This window comes from Muscardinus avellanarius, assembly GCF_963383645.1.
Source record: "Muscardinus avellanarius genome assembly, chromosome: 9".
Classification (NCBI taxonomy): Eukaryota; Metazoa; Chordata; class Mammalia; order Rodentia; family Gliridae; genus Muscardinus; species Muscardinus avellanarius.
The window spans coordinates 27,897,334-27,919,376 of record NC_137795.1 but is presented as its reverse complement, the minus strand read 5'-3'; the positions used below and the strand labels follow the sequence as shown (position 1 = coordinate 27,919,376).

At 41.9% G+C, this 22,043-nt stretch overlaps 1 protein-coding gene across 1 annotated transcript in view; it reads right to left on the bottom strand.

Annotated features, from left to right (window-relative positions):
• IGF2BP3 (insulin like growth factor 2 mRNA binding protein 3) overlaps positions 1-22,043 on the bottom strand; it is a gene marked incomplete at its 3' end in the record, with an annotated part of 156,289 nt that overhangs the window by 90,548 nt on the left and 43,698 nt on the right. The window contains exon 3 of the mRNA XM_080701008.1: positions 12,111-12,159. Within this exon, the coding sequence (XP_080557134.1) occupies positions 12,111-12,159 (49 nt within the window). The remainder of the gene's footprint in view (positions 1-12,110; positions 12,160-22,043) is intronic.

Genomic DNA, 22,043 nt, shown 5'->3' with positions numbered 1-22,043 from the left:
CCCAGCATAATTTATTAATTTTGAAAAAAACAGATTTCCTGTCTTGTAGTTTATTTTTCTAGTAGTTTGTCTGTACTTAGTAGAATCAATCTGACATTTATATGAAAGTATGTACATTAAATCCCCTTAAGAGAGAAAGAAGAGTCTCAATGAAGAACATAGGATCCTCAGAATAAGGTATAAACAGTTACCATGTCTGGGGAGTGAGCTGAGTGGTAGAGAGCATGTGTATCATAAAAGGACCTGAGTTTAAACCCCAGCACCAAAATAAAACTTACCTACAAACCCGGCACCACGGTTAGTGTTAAACTCTGGCTTTCCTGGGTTTATCCTTCTACATGTGTTCATAAATAATTTATGTGAACAAATTGGCTTCTCTTGACTTTTTGAACATCTTGAAATAGTTATCTTCCCCCAAATTGCAATGTATCACTTAATGTTTAAAAATTTTTTTAACAAGCTAGATACACAGATGTCCTATAAATTATAAACTAATGCTCAAACCTCATCTTGATTTTCACTAAGATTTATATTTATTTAGTTTGATCCGCTACTGTATATCATGGCATTAATTATACCCAGAGTCACAGCTGACTCACTGCAAGTGCTGTCTGCTTAACTAGGTTTACAAGAAGTAAAAATTTACATGTGGAATCAGTAGTTTTGTATAAATATAATCCTGTGTTTTCAAAATAATAAAACAGCTGGGTGTGATGGCACATGCTTGAAATCACAGTACTTGGGAGGCTGAGAGAAGAGAATCGCAGGTTCCCAACCAGCCTCAGCTACTTAGTGAGGCCCTTTGTGACTCAGTGAGATCCTGTTTCAAAATAAAGAATAAAAAACAGGGCAGGAGGTGTAGCTTGTAGGTCGAATGCCCCTGGGTTCCATCCCCAGACCCATAAATAAACAAACAAACTAACAAACAAACAAAATGGAAGGGTAGTGACAGCCTACAGTGAGAGTTATGCTGCCATAAGCCCAGGAACTAGCAGATGACCATCTCAAAACCCTCTAGGAACAGGGTGCACGTGTGGAGGCAACAGCCCAAGCCCACAGAGGCGCAGGCTGGAAGCAAACACTGGCCTCACAGCCCTGTCACAAGGAAGCTGAGACCCCTGCACACCAGCCACCAGCTCATTTCTAATGCAGTGAGGTCTAATGTCTAAGGATGGGTGCCCACTCCAGAACCACCATGAATAAAGAAGCCTATTGCCTCAGGTTCTCTATGTAAAAGAGTTTACCACGTACTGGGGAGGGCACTGCCACTGTCAGCCTTCCTGTCACACTTTCAGGGGTGTGCTAAAAGACAGCAGCAGTGCCTGCAAGAATGGGGAACCTAAATGTGGGGGAAAGCTTCCTGTTACCGCAATCTGAAGAGCAAACGCTTGGGCTGGAAAAGCTAGCTCAGGGATAGAGCACCTGATTCGCATGCAAGAGGCCCCAGCACGCCCAGAGATGAGAAAGAAAAGAGAAAAGCAGAAACTCTAACCTCTGGCTTCAGGATCCTGAACAGGTTACTTCACGCCTCTGTACCTCACTGGTTTATGTCAACTCTGCTGTTTCTACACATTTTCTTCTGTTTGGTTGAGTTAAACTACCTATATTTAGCTTTATATTGTCAATACACTTAAAATGCTGCTGCCTCGCGCAATTTCTATTGAGTATTAACTCCTGCATCCATCCTGGACCAACAGCATCTGACCACAAAACCAAAACACGACCCACACCTGGCAGGAGGAGGATGACAGCGCCTGCCTTTGAGGGTGTCAACACCTCACGAGTTCTATGGGCCTGTCTCAGTGTCTCAACACCTCACGAGTTCTATGGGCCTGTCTCAGTGTCTCCACTTGGAAGTCACCCCATTCCCCTCATCCCAAGACAATCTTCTGATTCTCGTACACATGCATTCAAGACTTGCAGAGAGGTCTCTCTCTGAGCTGTTTTACCATAACTATGATACTATTTTCTGCTAGATTAGATGACATCACATCACTGTTTCCCTGCTTGCTTCCTTGTTCCTTCTAAATAAGGACTCCCTGGTTCCCCTTCTACCAAGGCCAAGCTTAATGACACCGCTACGTTCTAGCAGCTCAGCCAGACCTTAGAAGAGAGGTCACCTGCACACGATCGTCCTTCCCATTCAGGGTTCACGTTCACGTGAACAGGAAATAAGCCTTGATTGAGATGCACCAACTTTAAGAAGCTGTTATTAATCTTGTGTGTGTGGGGGGGTGTTACTGGGTATGGCCCCAGGGGCATTCTACCTCCGAGCTACACCCTCAGCCCTATTTTTTTATTCTTAATTTTGAAACAGGGTCTCACTGAGTTTCAAGGGCCTCACTGAGTAGATGAGGCTGGCTGCGAACCGTGATCTTCCTGTCTCAGCCTCCCTAATGCTGGAATTACAAGTGTGCGCCACCACGCCCGGCTTGTTATTAAATACATTTCCAACCTCTAAACTCATCCTCATTAAGTAGTCTTCTAAACAGAATGTGGATGACACAAATTCTTCATTATAAGTACTTACTTCATCTCCCATGAAGATGACTATTTTCTGAGGCTCATACCTTTCGATTTGGCTTGAAACGTGGGCAGCCTTCTGGTTCTCTAGACCTGCTAACCAGTGCATGGCCGAAGTGATTAAGTGTAATTCACAAACCAGGCGTGGTGGTGCATGCCTGTAATCCCGGTGCTTGGGAGGCTGAGACAGGAGAATCATAGGTTGGAGGTCAGCCTCAGGTACTTAAGTAAGGTCTTCTGTTGCTTTCCCTAGTATGGCTTAGTACTAATATAAGATTCCCACCTCCACATGATGGAAGAATAAATTTTTAACTGTTAAAGAAACCAAGGGAACTCTAACATTCCCTAAACCCTAAAAAGTCAACTTTCTCTAAACTAGTTTCTAGGAGCTGGTTTCAAAGTAACAAATCAAATACTAAATTAAGTGTTGTTAGGGCAATTCTACCACCCTACAGAAAAGGAGGCTCTTTAAGATTGTCTACAAGACAGGACTTCCGGGAAGATGGGGACCGAGAAAAGCGGGGCTTAAGAGTCCCGCTAACAACTAATCTCCATTACCACAAAAAGAGCGCCTTTCATAGCCAGAAAACACCATCACCAGAAAAACAAAAAAACCACCAGGCTCCAGAGAGAAAGCGGACTGAGAACAGAGCTCAGGGCCACAGAGGAGACACACGCACCCGAGGACGCGGCAGCAGCGCCATACTGCCGGCGGCAGCGGCGAACTCAGCGGACGGCTACAGCAAGCCAGGTGAGCCGATGCGGATCAGCCAGGCGGGATCTTTCAGCGCAGACAGCATTTAAAGATCCCAGTGGCTGAGCTCAGCACACGCTGCAGGGATTCAGAGTGGAATCAAAATCAGAGAAGAAAAAATACACCAGCCTCATGGCCCGAGAGCGTGGCAGAGGCGCCATATTGCCACCGGCGGCGGCAGCAGCAGTGAAATCACCGAGTCCAGTACAGCTACATCTACGTACTCAAGAACAGTGAGTCAAATTGCGGGCCACAGAGGAGAAATCCCAGTACTGTACTCCCTGGGACTTGACCCAGTGAGGGAGTGGTGGTGGCAGAGATATCACACCATAGGAGAGCGTGCAACCTGGCACCCCCCATAGTTTAAAGCAGCCTCTATCGACTCCCTGGGTCGGAGACTCTGTGATACAACCCAGTAAAGGAGTAGTAGGGTCTGAGATAATACAGACTCGAGATCCAGAGCACCTTAAGTGAAGCCATAGTGACCCAAGGGAAGAACCCAGAGAAGGCACAAACCTCTGAAATCATGGGAAAGAGGAATAACACTGAAGTAATGAATGTGCACAACCCCACAACATCAGAACCTGATAAAACAGAAAATCAGAGATTTCTAGAAGATCAAATCAGGAAAATAACTGTAGAAATAATAGAGGTGCTTCGAAAAGAACTCAGAGAGAGCCAAAAAGAGATAAAGGATGCAATTAATGAAGTAAAGGCCTCAATTCAAAGCACAAACAACCGATTAGACCACATGGAGAACAGAATCTCGATCTTAGAAGATGAGCAATCCAAAAATGAATGCATAGTTTCTAATCTAGAAAAAGATATCCAACAGCAGGAATCTGACATTGAAGAAATATGGGCCCATCTTAAGAGAGCTAACCTAAGAATAATTGGAATAGAGGAGGGAAAAGAAAGTGATACCAAAGGGATCAACAATCTCTTCAAGGAAGTAATAGCAGAAAATTTTCCAAATATAGAGCAAGAGGTTGATACACAGATCCAGGAAACTTATAGAACTCCTTTTAGACAGGATCCGAGAAGAGGATCCCTACGCCATATAATTGTCAAAATGACCAATGTGGAAGCCAAGCAGAGAATCTTAAAGGCAACAAAAACAAAGGGCCAACTGACATTCAGAAGCAAACCAATTAGAATCACTCCAGACTTCCCAAACCAAGTCATGAGAGCCAGAAGGGCTTGGAGTAACATATTCCAAACTCTGAAAGAAAACAACTTCCAGCCAAAAATTTCCTATCCAGCAAAACTTTCTATCAAATTAGATGGAGAAATAAGAAGCTTCCATGACAAACAGAAACTGAAGGAATTTATGTCTTCAAAACCAGCGCTAGAGAAAATACTCAAAGAGATTAACTACAAAGAAGAAATAGGTAACACTCACCAGAACCAGAGAAACAAGAGTTTCCATCCAACAGACAACTAAGATTGGTTATCTGTGGAGATTCATTATTTATGTTAGTCTTTTACCTATCTCTAAATTGTATTGTTTGCCTTTATTGTTGTTAATTTTTAGGATTTCTAGTTGGAATATTAATATACCTTCAGATATAGCATTTGGAAATATTTTATCCAATTCTATTAGTAACTGTTAACTCTGTTTACATTGTCTTTGGATATACAATATTTTCTTTTATTTTTTAGGGAGTTTGTATATTCTTCTGTTGCCTGTGCAATTGAAATCATATCCAAGAAATCACTGCCAATTTCAATGTTGTGAGGTTTTATGACCCAGATTTTCTCCTAAAAGTTTATAGTCTTAAGATTTATATTTAGGTCTTTTATCTAGTTTGAGTTAATACTTGTATGTGGGATTAGGTAAGGGTCCAATTTTATTCTTTTCCATGTAATTATTATTTTTCAACAATATTTAGTTAAAAGATTATTATTTCCACTACCAAATCTTCGTGGAAACCTTGTCAAAAATAACTTGACAATATAGGGAAGAAGTTAGCTCTAGGCTTGTATTTAACTCCAATGGTCTATATATCTGCCTTTAGAATAGTACTACACTGTTTCAATTATTGTAGCTTTATATGGTTTGAAATCAGAAAATATACATCTTCTAGCTTTGTTTTTGCTTCGAGATTGTTTTGGGTATCTAGAGTCCATATTCCATATCAGGATAGATTTTTTTCTGAAAAATAAATATATGATAGTTTCACCTAAAAAAAAGAAAAAAATATTCTTTGGTAAGAAAGAAAGCAAAAAAAAATATTGAAATGTTATCTTTAAGTCATCAAAAGCTTGGTATCAGACAAATGAAACTGTTATGTGAGATTATCATTTTTAATTTTGGATAAATTGCTATAATACTAGATGTCAACCACTAAGCCAAGCATGGGAGGGAGGGATGGGGAGAGAATGGGGTGGGGATCGGGTGGGGGCTGACTGGGCGATGTGTACATGTATGTCTACAAAAGTTTGTATCCCACTATGATGTATGAATACAGTACACCAATAAAATAAAATTAAAAAAAAAAAGATTGTCTACAAGATTTATTTAGTTTCAAAAAACTGTTTCAAGCTCATTAAGACAGACCAAAAAGACTTTTAAAAGAGCTATCACAGCCAGGCATGGTGGCGCACACTTGTAATCCTAGCATTTGGGAGGCTGAGACCGGAGGATCGCGGTTCACAGACAGCCTCAGCTACTCAGTGATGTTCTTTGCAATTCAATGAGACCCTGTTTCAAAATAAAGAATAAAAAGTAGGGTAGGGGGTGCCCCTGGGTTCCAGAAAGAAGAAAAGAAAAGAAAAGAGTAATCACTAGCCAGGTGTGGTGATGTATGTCTGAAATCACAGTACCTGGGAGGCTGCAACAGAAGGATTTTTATGCCTTGGCAACTTGGTGAGATCCTGTTTCCAAATAAAAAGTAAAATAAGGCTGGGGATGTAGCTCAGAGGTAGAATGCCCCTGGGTTCAATGCCTAGGACCACATGCACACACATAAACACAAGAACACAAGAACAATCACTATGCCGGGCATGGTGGCACACGCTTATAATTCCAGTACTTGAGACAGGAGGATAGCAGGTTCACGACCAGCCTCATCCAAAACTTAGTGAGAACCTGTTTCAAAATAAAGAATAAAAAATAGGGCTGGGGGTATAGCTCAGAGGTAGAATGCCACTGGGTTCAATCCTCAGTACCATAAAAAAAGAACAATTACTAAATATCAAGTTTTCAATCCCCCCCCCAGCCCCCGTAGCAGAAGTGGAGCCCAGGGTGCTACCACTGAGCTGCATCTTAGTCCTGATTCTCTAAATATTTCAGTAACACAGCTGCATTAAAACAGGTTAGTTTTTGTTGCTCAGTTTAAGTTTGTTTCTGTTTTTGTTTTTTGGTTTTTTGTGGTATCGGGGATGGAACCCAGGAGCTACACACCCAGCCCTATTTTTTTAGTCTTTTTAAAATTTTTGAAACAGGGTCTCACTGAGTTGCGAAGTGCCTCACTAAGTAGCTGTGGCAATCTGTGAACTGCAATCCTCCAGTCTCTGTCTCGAGTGCTGGGATTACAAATGTGCGCCACCACGCCCGGCTCAGTTTAAGTTTCTACAGGAGTTCCACATCTGGAAACAATGGACAAGGGGTTAAGACCACTCTGGTAGGTGGCAGGAGAAGAATATTTTATGTTGTATTTTCTACCAGAGCCTTTGGTATTTCATTTTTGTTTTTGTGAATTCTGAAAACATCACCCTATCTGCTTTTCTCATCAGACCCTGACATGAGTACCCAACACTCAATACTCCATGAGCACTTCTGCAGCGTGTGGGAGTGCAGTTCTCTGCAGAAAAGGTACTGCTTTTGACATTCTGAGTGCTCATTAGAAATTTTTATGATTCTGATTGGACAGTAATAATAAGACAAGAAGATTATTGGGAAAGTCTCTTTTTGAGAAGCTCTTTTCTAGGATCTTGGCTTTCTTTCTATCTTCCTTTTTGTTTGTTTTTGTTTTTGTTTTTTTGTACACAGGGGCATTCTATGAGCTACCACCCCAACCATCCCTATTTTATTTCTTATTTTGGAACAGGATCTCACTAAATTGCAGAGAACCTCACTAAACTGCAGAGGCTGACCACAAACCTGAGATCCTCCTGTCTCAGCTTCCCAAGTAGTAGGATTACAGGTATGTAATTACCTGGTTTGGCAATTATTTTTAACATGTAAAAAGACATTCCTTAAATTTAGGAAATGGATCTACTTGAGAAATTGAGCACAATGAAATAACAAGGATTGCCGAAGGCATTTAAAGTGCTGCTGAGAGCCGGGCGTGGCGCACGCTTGTCATCCCAGCACTGGGGAGGCTGAGACAGGAGGATCCTGGTTGGTGGACAGCCTCAGCTACTGAGTGGGGCCCTCTGAAACTCAGTGAGACCTTGTTTAAAAATAAAAAACAGTGCTGGGGTTGTAGCTCGGAGGTAGAATGTCCCTGAGTTCCATCCCCAATATGGCAAATAAATAAATAAAGTACTGCTGAGCCCAGTGCATGGCCTATAATCCCAGTACCTGGGAAGCTGAATCAGGAGGATTGCAGGCTCAAGGCCAGCATTAGGAACTTAGCAATACACTGTTTCAAAATTTAAAAAACCAAAACTAGCTAGGGGCAAAATAAATGCCCCTGGGTTCAACCCCAGTATCAAAACAACAACAACAACAACAACAACAACAAAGAAAGTACTCTGCTAAGGCTTTATCACACTGTCTACCCAAGGCGTAGTCCCTTAAATCCTCATAAAAATATACCTCCCGCCGGGCGTGGTGGCACACGCTTGTAATCCCCGCACTTGGGAGGCGGAGACAGGAGGATTGCACAGGTTCGAAGCCAGCCACGCTGGCTTAAGAGACCGTTTCCAAATAAAATATAAAATGATCTGGGAGTGTAGCTCAGAGGTAGAAGGCCCCTGGGGTTCCATCCCCAATACCACCAAAAGAAGAAGAAGAAGAAAAAAATACCTCCCTCAGGACACCAGAACTGTTTCTGTAGCAACTTTCCAAATCTGGTCACAACAAACCTACTCTTCAAGCCCTCAGGCAAGCAGGTAAAGGGCTGAGAAGAAACTCTTTTCTTATTTCCCAACTATAGTCCACATATTTAAGGAAAATAAACCTTCCTAACTTCAGTAGTAAGTCCTTCAAAAAGTTAGCTTCCTCCCATCTTTATCTGTCAGAAACACTGTAATGAAACATTCAGCAAATCCAGTGCCGACATGTGCTTTCTCATCATCCAAACTGGGATAGCTAGAAGCCACTTAGCCTCTGCTTGGTACACACATCCATCCTGCATGATGCGCTGCCCAGGCGCCTCAGAGGGACCCCTCTCAGTAACGGTCCAGCCGGGCGCGATGATGCATGCTTATAATCCCAGTATCTGGGAGGCTGAGACAGGCAGATCCCAGTTCACGAACAGCCTCAGCTATGTAGTGAGGCTCTTTACAACTCAGTGAGACCCAGTTTCAAAATAAAGAAAAAAAAAAAATAGGGCTGGGGGTGTCGCTCAGAGGTAGAATGTCCCTGGGTTCTGTCCCAGTACAGCAATAAAATAAAATAAACAAAATAAAAAAACAAGCACCGTAACAGTTAGAGATGTTACAAAATGCCATACAGCACTGTGTCCTTAGATTTCTGCCATGGTCTTAGCCTCCATGACCCCTTCGGTGACCTCATAAAAAATGGCTTTTTATTTATCTTAGCTTTGGTTGGATATTAGCTCTCAGTTCCAGGTCCACCTTTGAGCATTACGATGTTGAGGCCACAGGGCTCTGAGCACTCCTCGGCTCCCTTTCCGGCTGTGCGTGTTGGTTTCTGCACATGGATGGCATTAGCGAGCCGCTGAGAGGCAGGTGTGGAGAGAGACAGGACAAGCCCTCTCAGGTTCATTAGCTGTTCCTGTCAACACCAGCACATCCGCAGTTGATTTCTGCCTCTAGCTGCTCAGGGCTCCCAGAACAAGACTCATAGCCTACCCCCTCCCCAGACACCAGCCACAGCCAGGAAGCTTCTGATGCTCAGAGCGGAGCACAGCTGTGCTGGGGCTCTTTGCCATGACCTTGGCCATTCCCTTTGGTTTTTCATGGTTTGGAAGCTTCTCTCCATACTTGCTACGTCTCTGTCCCTTTTGGTTGGTGCTTTTGACCCTCTAGCACATGTGTGATTTCCACATTAAAATCCCTCGGAACCAGATGCGGTGGTACACGCTTGTATTCCCAGTACTTGGGAGGCTGAGACAGAATCACAGGTTTGAAAACATCTCAGCAACCTAGTGAGACCCGTTTCAAAACAATAAATAAAAAGGGGCTGGGGTTGTAGTTTAGAGGTAAACCGCCCCTGGGTTCAATCCCCAGCACCACGAGTAAATTTTTAAAAACACAATAAAATTCTTTGGTGAATTAACTACCATGCTATCTGTGCTCCTGTGACAAGCACAAGAACTTAAGGCTGAGAGGTTGTTAACTTGTTCCATCACAGGTAAAACATGCTATGTGCTTTTATGTACCAAGCACAACTTATAGGGCCACATTAAGCAAAATCCTATTTGATGCTCAAAAGAACCCAATGAGGTGGCTACCACCATCACCCCCATAGATTAAATGAAGAAAATTAGGCACTCTACCTCCAAGCTAACATTCCTAGCCCTACTTTTTATTCTTTATTTTGAAACAGGGTCTCACTGAGTTGCAAAGGGCCTCACCTCACTAAGTAGCTGAGTTATCCATGAACCCAGATCCTCCTGTCTCAGCCTTCCAAATGCTGGGATTACAAACATGCACCACCACGCCCAGCCAAACTTGTAATGTTGATACCATGATATTTGACTTGGGGATTCATTCCCCAAGCTACTAAATTCCCTAAAAATGTTAATCCAAGACGAGAAAATGTATAGCATTTAACTATAAATACTGTATAAAGGTAGTGACTTACTTTTAGTATACGTTATAACTTGAAAAATATTTAGAATATACCAGCAAATGAATCTTTTCCCACAAAGATCAGATGCAATTAATATTGCTCTGATGATAACACGCGTAGAATATTCTGATACCAACTGAGGGATCTTGAGGAGTCAAAATTCAGATCATGTTGGGCATGGTGGCGCACTCTTGTAATCCCAGCATTTGGGAGGCTGAGACAGGAGGATCGCGGTTCACAGAGCCTCGGCTACTTAGTGAGGCCCTTTGTAATTCAATGAGACCCTGTTTCAAAAAATAAAGAATAAAAAAAAAAAAATAGGGCTGGGAATGTCACTCAGAGGTAGAATGCCCCTGGGTTCCATCCCCAGTACCACACATACACACACACACACACACACACACACACACACACACACACACTAAATAAATAAATAAATAAATAAATAAATAATCCCAGCCAAAGTCCCTCAATACACCACTAATAAAACCTTTTAATCATTCTTGGGATTTGGATAAGAATTCTGGTTTAGTGATTCATTCTATGTGTCACTCAGGACACTAATCTGAAACACAAAACTAGTTACTCAATTTCTTTTTTTGGTGGTGCTAGGGATTGGACCCAGAAGCATTCTACCTCTGAGCTACACGCCCAGTCCTATTCTATTTTGTTGTTGTTGTTGTTTTGAAACAGTGTCTTGCTAAGTTACTGAAAGTCTCTTTAAATTGCAGAAGCTGGCCTTGAACCTGCAAAGCTCCAGTCTCAGCCTCCCAGACATGATCACAGGCATGTTGCCCACACCTGGCTTACTCTTAATTTTTATATCAGAAATACATAAAAGCTGAGAAGTTCCTCTGCATAACCTTTTCCAAAGTAATTTTACGATCGTTCCAACTCCACTGTCTAGAAGTGGCACCTGATGATTTCTTTGATCTTTTCGGCTACTACCATGTCCCATTTTTTACCACGAAGGCACTATTACACTGTGGAAACTGCAGGCACAGGCTATTTAACTGTGCTGCACAGGCTGTGTTACACACAACCATCACAGTGCCGCCATCTGAGCAGAATAACAATTTATAGTACAGTACAGCCGGGCATGGTGGTACACGCTTGTAATCGCAGTATTTGGGAGACTAAGACAGGAGGATTGCAGGTTTACCACCAACCTCAGATACTTACTGAGGCCCTCCACAACTTAGTGAGATCCTATTTCAGTATAAGGAATAAAAAATAGGGCTAGGGAAGCCGGGCGTGGTGGCAGATGCTTGTAATCCCAGTGCTTGGGAGGCTGAGACAGGAGGATCGCACAGGTTCAAAGCCAGCCTCAGCTACTTATTGAGACCCTGTTTCCAAATAAAGCATAAAACAGGTCTGGGAGTATAGCCCAGAGGTAGAAAGCCCCTGAGTTCCATCCCCAGTACCTTAATTAAGTAATAGAATAAAATAGGGCTGGGGTGCAGCTTGGAGGTAGAATGCCCCTGGGTTCAAGAGTAACACACACACACACACACACACACACACACACACACACACACACACACACACACACAGCAGGTATTTGTCTTTTTAAAAAATTATGAAGGAACTTTACATTTAAATGTAATTGGCAAACTCATTTTTAAAAACCCACCAACAAGATCCTGTCAAGATGAAACTGCAAGAGAAAGATAGCCCAGTAACTCAGGACTTTATTTTAACCTTTTTCTATTTTGTTTGTTTTTGTATTTCTAAGATAAAATATGTAAAAGATATATTGTTACAAAGAAAAACTCACACCAAGACAGAGGCCATAACAGAAAAATCTTGTGTCACAGCACAACCAAGAGTTGAAGGAAAAAAATTCTTTGGGGAAACTAGAAGCAATAGGCTTCAATATATTGACCTTAATACAGAAATTCTTACCTCCCACTGTAAATGAGGCGGGATATTTCGTATCTGAAGCTTCCGAATCCTGCAGGAGAAGAAAAAGAATTTTTAAGGGGAAAAAAAGAAAACACAAAAGCAAAAGACATTAATAACCAACATGAAAGTTTAGAAACTGCTTAAAATGTCAATTTTATATTAGCTACACAGCAACATATAATAAGAAAATGTAGCCTAGGAGGAGGAAAAAAACAAAGTTAGTCACGAGATGCATACTGAGGCCAACTGGAGACCTCGCATTCTTGGATTATATTTTAAAGGCCATGTTAAAACTGGCTGATAAAATGGAAAACATCACCTAATGACTATATTCTAAATTCAAACACTTTTTCTTCAAATTAAGCCTCCCAGGACACAATTATGAAGGCTGGCAACAAACTAAAGAATTATAGTAGTTGTAATTTTGACATCAATATTAATCAGATATTTTTATCCTATATTAAGTTGTTGTAAAACTTTAAATACCATCTATAGTCACTGCTGTGAAATTTAGACATATTGCTAGAATTTGTTAATCACATATCATGGTCATGACAGGTGTGTGCTCAGTAGAACTTACTTTTTTTAAATTTTTTATTGGTGCACTGTATTCATACATCATAGTGGGATACAAACTTTTGTAGACATACATGCACACATCGCCCAGTCAGCCCCCACCGGATCCCCACCCCATTCCCTCCCCATCCTTCCTTCCCATGCTTGGCTTAGTGGTTGACATCTAGTATTATAGCAATTTATCCAAAATTAAAAATGATAATCTCACATAACAGTTTCATTTGTCTGATACCAAGCTTTTGCTGACTTAAAGATAACATTTCAATATTTCTTTTTGCTTTCTTTCTTACCAGAGAATTTTTTTTTCTTTTCTTTTTTTTTAGGTGAAACTATCATATATTTATTTTTCAGGAAAAAAAATATATCCTAATATAGAATATGGACTCTAGATACTCAAAACGATCTCAAAAAAGAACAAAGCTAGAAGATATATGTTTTCTGATTTCAAACCATATAAAGCTACAATAATTGAAACAGTGTAGTACTGTTCTAAAGGCAGATATATAAACCATTGGAGTTAAATAAAAGCCTAGAGCTAAATTCTTTCATATATTGTCAAGTTATTTTTGACAAGGTTTCCACGAACATTTGGTGGTAGAAATAATAATCTTTTAACTAAATATTGTTGAAGAATAATAATTACATGGAAAAGAATAAAATTGGACCCTTACCTAATCCCATATACAAATATTAACTCAAAATAGATAAAAGACCTAAATATAAATCTTAAGACTATAAACTTTTAGGAGAAAATCTGGGTCATAAAACCTCACAACACTGAAATTGGCAGTGATTTCTTGGATATGATTTCAATGGCACAGGCAACAGAAGAACATACAAACTCCCTAAAAAAAAAAAAAATACTGTATATCCAAAGACAATGTAAACAGAATTAAAAGTTACTGATTGAATGGGATAAAATATTTCCAAATGCTATATCTGAAGGTATATTAATATTCCAGCTAGAAATCCTAAAAATTAACAACAATAAAAGCAAACAATACAATTTAGAGATAGGTAAAAGACTAACATAAATAATGAATCTCCACAGATAACTAATCTTAGTTGTCTGTTGAATGGGAAATCTTATTTCTCTGGTTCTGGTGTGTGTTACCTATTTCTTCTTTGTAGTTAATCTCTTTGAGTATTTTCTCTAGTGCTGGTTTTGAAGACAAAAATTCCTTCAGTTTCTGTTTGTCATGGAAGCTTCTTATTTCTCCATCTAATTTGATAGAAAGTTTTGCTGGGTAGGAAATTTTTGGCTGGAAGTTGTTTTCTTTCAGAGTTTGGAATATGGTACTCCAAGCCTTTCTGGCTCTCATGACTTGGTTTGGGAAGTCTGGAGTGATTCTAATCGGTTTGCCTCTGAATGTCACTTGGCCCTTTGTTTTTGTTGCCTTTAAGATTCTCTGCTTGGCTTCCACATTGGTCATTTTGACAATTATGTGGCGTGGGGATCCTCTTTTCCGATCCTGTCTAAAGGGAGTTCTATAAGTTTCCTGGACCTGTGTATCGACCTCTTGCTCTGTTTGGAAAATTTTCTGCTATTACTTCCTTGAAGAGATTGTTGATCCCTTTGGTTTCACCTTCTTTTCCCTCCTCTATTCCAATTATTCTTAGGTTAGCTCTCTTAAAATGGGCCCATATTTCTTCAATGTCAGATTCCTGCTGTCGGATATTTTTTTCTAGATTAGAAACTATGCGTTCATTTTTGGATTGATCATCTTCTAAGAGCGAGATTCTATTCTCCATGTGGTCTAATTGGTTGTTTGTACTTTGAATTGAGGCCTTTACTTCATTAATTGCATCCTTTATCTCTTTTTGGCTCTCTCTGAGTTCTTTTCGAAGCACCTCTATTATTTCTACAGTTATTTTCCTGATTTGATCTTCTAGAAATCTCTGATTTTCTGTTTTATCAGGTTCTGATGTTGTGGGGTTGTGGGCATTCATTGCTCCATTGTTATTCCTCTTTCCCATGATGTCGGAAGTTTGTCCCTTCTCTGGGTTCTTCCCTTGGGTCACTACGACTTCACTTAAGGTGCTCTGGATCTCGAGTCTGTGGTATCTCAGACCCCACTACTCCTTTACTGGGTTGTATCACAAAGTTTCAGACCCAGGGAGTCGATAGAGGCTGCTTTAGACTATGGGGGGTGCCGGGTTGGGCGTTCTCCTGTTGTATGATATCTCTGCCACTGCCACTCCCCCACTGGGTCAAGTCCCTGGAAGTGCAGTACTGAGATTTCTCCTTTGGGGCCCGCAATTTGACTCACTGTTGTTGAAAACGCAGATCGAGCTGTAGTGGACTCGGTGAATTTGCTGCTGCTGCCGCCGGTGGCAATATGGCACCGCTGCCACACCCTCGGCCGTGAGGCTGGCGTATTTGTTCTCTGTTTTTGAGCTCCACTCTGAGTTTCTGCAGCGTGTGCTCAGCTCAGCCACTGGGAGCTTTAGATGCTCCCTGCGCCGAAAAATCTCACCCGGCTGTTCCGCAGCGGCTCACCTCGGCTTGCTGTAGCCGTCTGGTGAATTCGCCGCTGCCGCCGGCAGTAAAGCACTGCTGCCGCGTCCTCGGGCGTGAGGCCGGCGTATCTCCTCTGTGGCTCTGAGCTTTGTTCTGAGTCCCCTTCCTCTCTGGAGCCTGGTGATTTTTTTGTTTCTCTGGTGATGGTGCTTTCTGGCTATGAAAGGCGCTGATTTTGTGGTAATGGAGATTAGTTGTTAGCGGGGCTCTTAAGCCCCGCTTTTCTCGGTCGCCCTTACTATTTTTTTAAACTTTCAAATTGATACAAAGTAGAAAAACTTTTAAGATGAACTTCTGTGTACAAATTAACAGTGTCGATTATCAAGTAAAATTACCAGGATCTTACTTTTTTTTGAGGTTTTTTGTTGTTCCCTTTTTTAATGAGCATTGAACACAATGACATTCTACTTCTGAGGTACATTCCCAGACCAATTTTATTTTTGATTTGGAAACAGGGTTTCATTAGGTTGCTGAGAGCCTCACTAAATTGCTGAGGCTGTCCTTGAACCTGTGATCCTATAGTTTCAGCCTCCCAAATACTAGGACTACACGCATGCGCCACCATGCCCAGCTGGGACCTTGTTGATTCTATGCCCAAGTTTCTTCCAACAAGTCCCATTGACATAGCAGGTTGTGCTGGAGTAAATTAACATACCACAGTGAAAGATAAAAGACCTTATTTCAACACAACCATAACTCCATTATTGCACCTAAGTTATCAGCAAAAATTCCTTGTTCTCAGATGTTGACTCAATATTTATTCCCAGATGCCGGATAACTATCTTTTACAGTTGATTCATTCCATCAAGATCTCAACAAAATACACACAGGCATGCAACTAACATTTCTCGTAGGTCTGTTTAATACAAAAATTTCCCTACTCAAGTTTCTTGCCATTTATTTGACAATTCCAAGTCATTTATCCTGTTGTCTAAGTTTGGCCTATACTTATTTCATGTCCTTTATATCACCTTAATAATTGTTTACTAGATTGAATTTGATATACAATGATATGTTAATTTTTATATATTTTGGTACTGAGGATTGAACCTAGGGGCATTCTGCCTCCAAGTTACACTCCCACCCAGCCGTGTGTGTGTGTGTGTGTGTGTGTGTGTGTGTGTGTGTGTGTGTGTGTAGAGAGAGAACCACTGGGGATTGAGCCCAGAGGCATTCTACCTCCGAGCTACACCCTCCACCCAATTTTATTTCTTATTTGAAAACAGGGTCTCATTAGGTTGCTGAGAATTTCACTAAATTGCCGAGGCTGGCTCTGAACCTATGATCCTCCTGATCAACCTCCCAAGTACTGAGATTACAAGTGTGCGCCACCACGACTGGCCCTTTTGTTTATTTTTTATTTTTTAAACAGGGTCTTACTAAGTTGCAGAGAGCCTCACAAAGTTGCTGAGGCTAGCCACAAAACTGCAATTCTCCTGTTTCAGCTTCCCAAATAAAGTCCTGGGATTACGAGTGTGCACTACCACACCCAGCTTATTTTTATCTTGAAACGACCTCACTAGGTTGATGAGAGTCTCACTACTTGCTGAGGCTGTCCTCCAATAATAAAGAATAAAAAATAGGGTTGGGGTATAGCTTGGAGGTAGAATGCCCCTGGGTTCCATCCCCCAGTACCACAAAATAAAAAATAATAATAGTAATAAAACAGGTCCGGGAGTATATCTGAGGTAGAATGCCCCTGATTAATACCCAGTACAAAAAAAAAAAAAAACCCTCAATTTTTAAAAAGGCTAATAGTTCAAGTCAGTAAATACCTGGGGAAATGATCAGTATTACATCCCTAGCCGTGTCACCTGGCAAAACTCTGCCTCTGAGTTGGCAGTGTCTCGCCAAACCCTCTGATAAGAGGTACCACCCCTGACTCACAGCATGTGCTGGGGGGAAGCGTCAACACGCTCAAAGACTTAGCTTTAAGTCTGTAGACAGAGAAAAACTACAAAGAACCTAGAGATGCAAGTAAAAGGGCTTTGCCAAATACAATAGACAGAACAAGATGTCACGGACACATGAGAAATGGGAAAGAATGAAGACATGTCCACGACAGTATTCATTCAAAAAAAGCTATTACAAAAACAGAACACAGACTATGGTCTCATTTAAAAACAAACGGTTTAGCCAGGCACAGTGGCGCACGCTTGTAATCCCAGCACATGGGAGGCTGAGACAGGAGGAGCGCACAGGTTTGAAGCCAGCCTCAGCTACTTAGGCTCTCAGCAACTTAGTGAGACCCTGTCTCCAAATAAAGTATAAGACAGGTCTGGGAGTAATAGCCTGGAGGTAGAAAAGGCTCCTGGGTTCCACCCCTAGGACCACAAAAAATAAATAAATAAATAAAAATTAAAACACATGGTTTCCCCTGATAAAAAGGTATGTGGCAAGCAGGAAATAAGTTTGTATATATACAGCTGCACATGCATATGCAAATGTGAACAGAAATAAGGAAGAGAAAAGCAGGGGACGGTAGTGCAGACCTATAATCCCAGTTTTGGGGAGGTTGAGACAAGGGGATTGCAAATTCGAGGCAAGCCCAGCAACTTTGACCCTGTTTCAAAATTTAAAAATAACCACACGTGATGGCACACGCCTATAATCCCAGTACTTGGGAGGCTGAAAAAGGAGGGCTACAGGTTGGAAGACAGCCTCAGAAACAGAGTCTCTTCAACCTAGCAAGACCCTGTTTCAAACTAAAAAGAGCTGGAGGTATAGCTCAGAGGTTAGAATGCGAGGTTCAAGTCCCAGTACCACAAAATAAAGTAAATGAATGAATTACTTAATGGGCTGGGGGTGTAGTTTTGAGATAGAATGCCCCTGTACAAAATCCCCAGTACAAAAGAAAGACAGGAAAGAGAAATAAGGACAGAAGGAAGCAAGCAAAACATCCAAAATACTAACCCTTATCAGCTCTGACTGGTAGAACCATAGGAAGTTTTTTATATCTTTTACTTTCTGTGTTTTATAATAAACTCTAGTAATTATTAAGAGGGAAATACAGCCAGGTATAGTGGTGCACGCTGAGGGTATAGCTCAGAGGTAGAACACCCCTGGCTTCCACCCTGGTACAGCAAAAAAAATAAAATAAAATAAAATCCACATTCCAGAGCCCAGCCCAGGCATCCTAAATCCAAAGCCCGGGAGGCAGGGCAGGGGAGTGCGCCTACCTATGTGTGCACATGCACACACACACTTAAAGTTTGGGGTCCGTGTTCTAATGAAGATGGCAAGTTGCTTTTCTCCTTTTTCAGTATTAAAGATTCCTGGTTAGCAGGTAGCCCAGCTCAAGACAGTTATGAGCCAGTCTCCCAACCTCATGAAAGCCTAAGTCAAAGTCGAAGGAGATTCTTCCACCGTCCCCAAATCTCAATGGGAACAACATGGCAGCTTGAGCCTCCTCAGCCTAAGCCGAGGCGCGCTTACCTTTCAAAGCTGCGCTCCGGGCTGCGGGGAGCCCACTGGCATACCATGTGCTTAGCGGGCGAGGGATCCCGGGTAAACACGCACACACTGCATATCCTCATCTACATGGAGAGCTTAAGAACACGCAGGGCCAGGACAGATATGGATGGCACGTGACTGAAGCCAGGAGAACGAGCTGGCAGGATGGAGCGAGGAGGACCGTTTTCGTTGCTCCTTTTATTACTAACGCCTTCACACACTGCTTGTCTTGAGTCTCGCCGTGTCACCCAGCCTGGCCGCGATGCACTGGGCTCAAGCTATCCTGTGCTCAGCTTTCCAGATACCTGGGACTACCTGCACATGCCCCCGACTCTGGTGTAGAAAGAGCGGTGCTGGGGGTTCAGACCAGGGTGCTGCACCTCTGTGACGACGTCCCCAGACCTTGGCGCTCATTCTAAGCCATGGCCACGCTAAGTTGCTGAGCCTGGCCTCAAACTTGTGATTCATCTGCCTCAGCCTCCTGTCACTCCTCCCTTGGGCTACTAGAAAGTTAAGATTACACAAAGAGTTTACCTATTTCAATTGGACAAAGCGGACCTAAAACTTGGTATACTTGATACTCAAAAGAGAAACTGATTAAATATTATTTCTTTTTGTCAAAGTCTTTATGTGAAGACCAAGCAGAAAAGTTTATGGAATATTTCCACTACCCAGACACAGAGGTGCATGCCTGCAGTCTCAGTGGATGGGAGGCTGAGACGGAGGATCGGGGATTTGAGGCCAACCTCTGCAATTTAGTAAGACCCTCAGCAACTTAGAGACCTTGTGTCAAAATAAAAAATAAAGCCAGGTATAGTGGCACTCATCTGTAATCCTAATAATTGGGAGGCTGAGACAAGAGGATCACAGGTTCAAGACAGCCTAAACAAGTAGTGAGACTCTCATCAATCTAGTGAGACTCTGTTTCAAAATAAAAATAAAAGGCCAGGCGTGTTGGTGCACGCTTGTAATCTCTGCGCTTGAGAAGCTGAGACAGGAGCACTGCACAGGTTCAAAGCCAGCCTCAGCTACTTAGTGAGGCTCTCAGCAACTTGTGAGACTCTGTTTCCAAATAAAGTATAAAATAGGGCTGGGGGTGTAGCCCAGAGGTAGAAAAGCCCCCTGGGTTCCACCCCCAGTACCACAAAAAATAAATAAATAAATAAATAAATATAAATAAAAATAAAACAGGTCAGAAGTATAGCTTGGAGGTAGAAAACAATGGGTTCAATCCCTAGTACTGAAAAAAAAATTCAAAGTCACCATTATTAATCAAACTATACCTGCAAGAAAAAGTATTTTAAGATGACTAAGCTGTTAAAACATCTATATTTTAGCCGGGTGTGGTGGTGCAAGCTTGTAATCCCAGTACTTGGAGGCTGAGACAGGAGGATCATGCAGGTTCAAAGCCAGCCTCAGCTACTTAGGCTTTTAGCAACTTAGTGAAACCCTGTTTCCTAATAAAATATATAAAAAAAGATGTCTGGCCGGGCGTGGTGGCACACACTTGTAATCCCAACCTTTGGGAGGCTGAGATCGGAGGATCGCAGTTCGCGGACAGCCTCAGCTACTTAGTGAGGCTCTCTGCAACACAGTGAGACCTGGTTTCAAAATAAAGGATAAAAAAATAGGCCAGGGGGTGTAGCTCGGAGGTCAAATGCCCCTGGGTTCCATCCCCAGACCCCCCCCCACCAAAAAAAGAGGTCTAGGAGTATAGACCGGAGGTAGAAGGCCCCTGGATTTCATCCCCAGCACCACAAAAAAAGAAGAAAAAAATCTATATTTTAAATATAGGAATATTTTCACATTAGCACTTTGATTCTGAAGTACTGGTAAGTGGGTATGGTACTTATCCAAGGCAGATCTTTAGCTTTTGTAAGCAGGGAAAGAGCAGTTGACTATCAAATTATACACCTTCTCATTAAATTTAAACACTACAGAGCCGGGCATGGTGGCGCACGCTTGTAATCCCAGCATTCAGGAGGCTGATAAGGCAGGATTGTGGTTCACAGCCTCAGCTACTTAGTGAGGTCCTTTGCAACTTAGTGAGGCCCTGTTTCAAATAAAGAATTTTAAAAAAATAGGTAAGAGGTGTAGCTCAGAGGTAGAATGCCTCTGGGTTCCATCCGCAAACCCCCCCCCCCCCACACACACACAAACCCACTACAGTAATGTCACCACCTAAGAGTTAAGAATGTTTTCAAAAAGTATAATTATGCAAACCACATGATTTACATTTCCAGTTTTAATGTTTTATATAATTAGGAAAATAAAATAAGCAAGTAATTGTTACTATTCACAAGAAAATCAGTATAAAAATGCTTGGTTTCATTTTCATTCAAGCTAAGAACTTTTTTTTTTAACAGTACTGGAGATTGAACCCAGGGGCATTCTACCTCCGAGCTACATCGCCCCCCAGCCCTTTTTATTCTTTATTTTGAATAGGGTCTCACTAAGTTGCGGAGGGCCTCACTAAGTAGCTGAGGCTAACCTCAAACCTGTGATCTTCCTCTCTCAATCTCCCAAGTGCTGAGATTACAAGCATGTGCCACCATGCCTGGCTATCTTTAATGTGTTGAGAAAAAGACAAGTTTGATCTACATATCTGTCTAGTCACCTCTACTTTCTCTTCTTCCAAGATATGATCTTACTAGACTTTGCATATAACCCTTCTCCCAGCAGAAGGCACAGGACAAAGGCAGTACTGGTGCTTTTACTGCTTAATAAACTCCGTCATCTTCCAGTCAGGTGTTAACCAGGTATGTTTATAACACTACTTCAGGGAGAACAGGTTAAAGTGTGTTTCACTTAAGCACAACATACTTTCCTATCTCTTTCAATATTTTCCAAACTTGAATTTACTTAACCCATTATGCTCTTAAATAAAGAAAAGACAATTCGGGTGTGGTGGCATACGTTAGTAATCCCAGTACTTGAGAGGATCACAGTTCGAGGCCAATCTCAGCAAGTAGTGAGACTTTCATCAACCTAGCAAGACCATTTCCAAATAAAAATAAAATGGGGCGGGAGGTGTAGCTTGGAGGTAGATCCCTGGGTTCAATCCCCAATATCTAAATAAGTAAATAAAATTAAAGCTTTCTCATTTCTCATCTAGAACATGTTTGCCAACTAACATTTAAAAAGGGAACTTGAAAGCCAGGCGTGGTGGCGCACGCTTGTAATCCCAGCATTCGGGAGGCTGAGACAGGAGGATCACAGTTTGTGGACAGCCTCAGCTACTTAGTGAGGCCCTGTGCAACTCAGTGAAGACCGTGTTTCAAAATATAGAATAAAAAAATAGGGCTGGGAGTGTACTAAGAGGTAAAAGGCCCCTGGGTTGCGAAGGAAGGAAGGAAGGAAGGAAGGAAGGAAGGAAGGAAGGA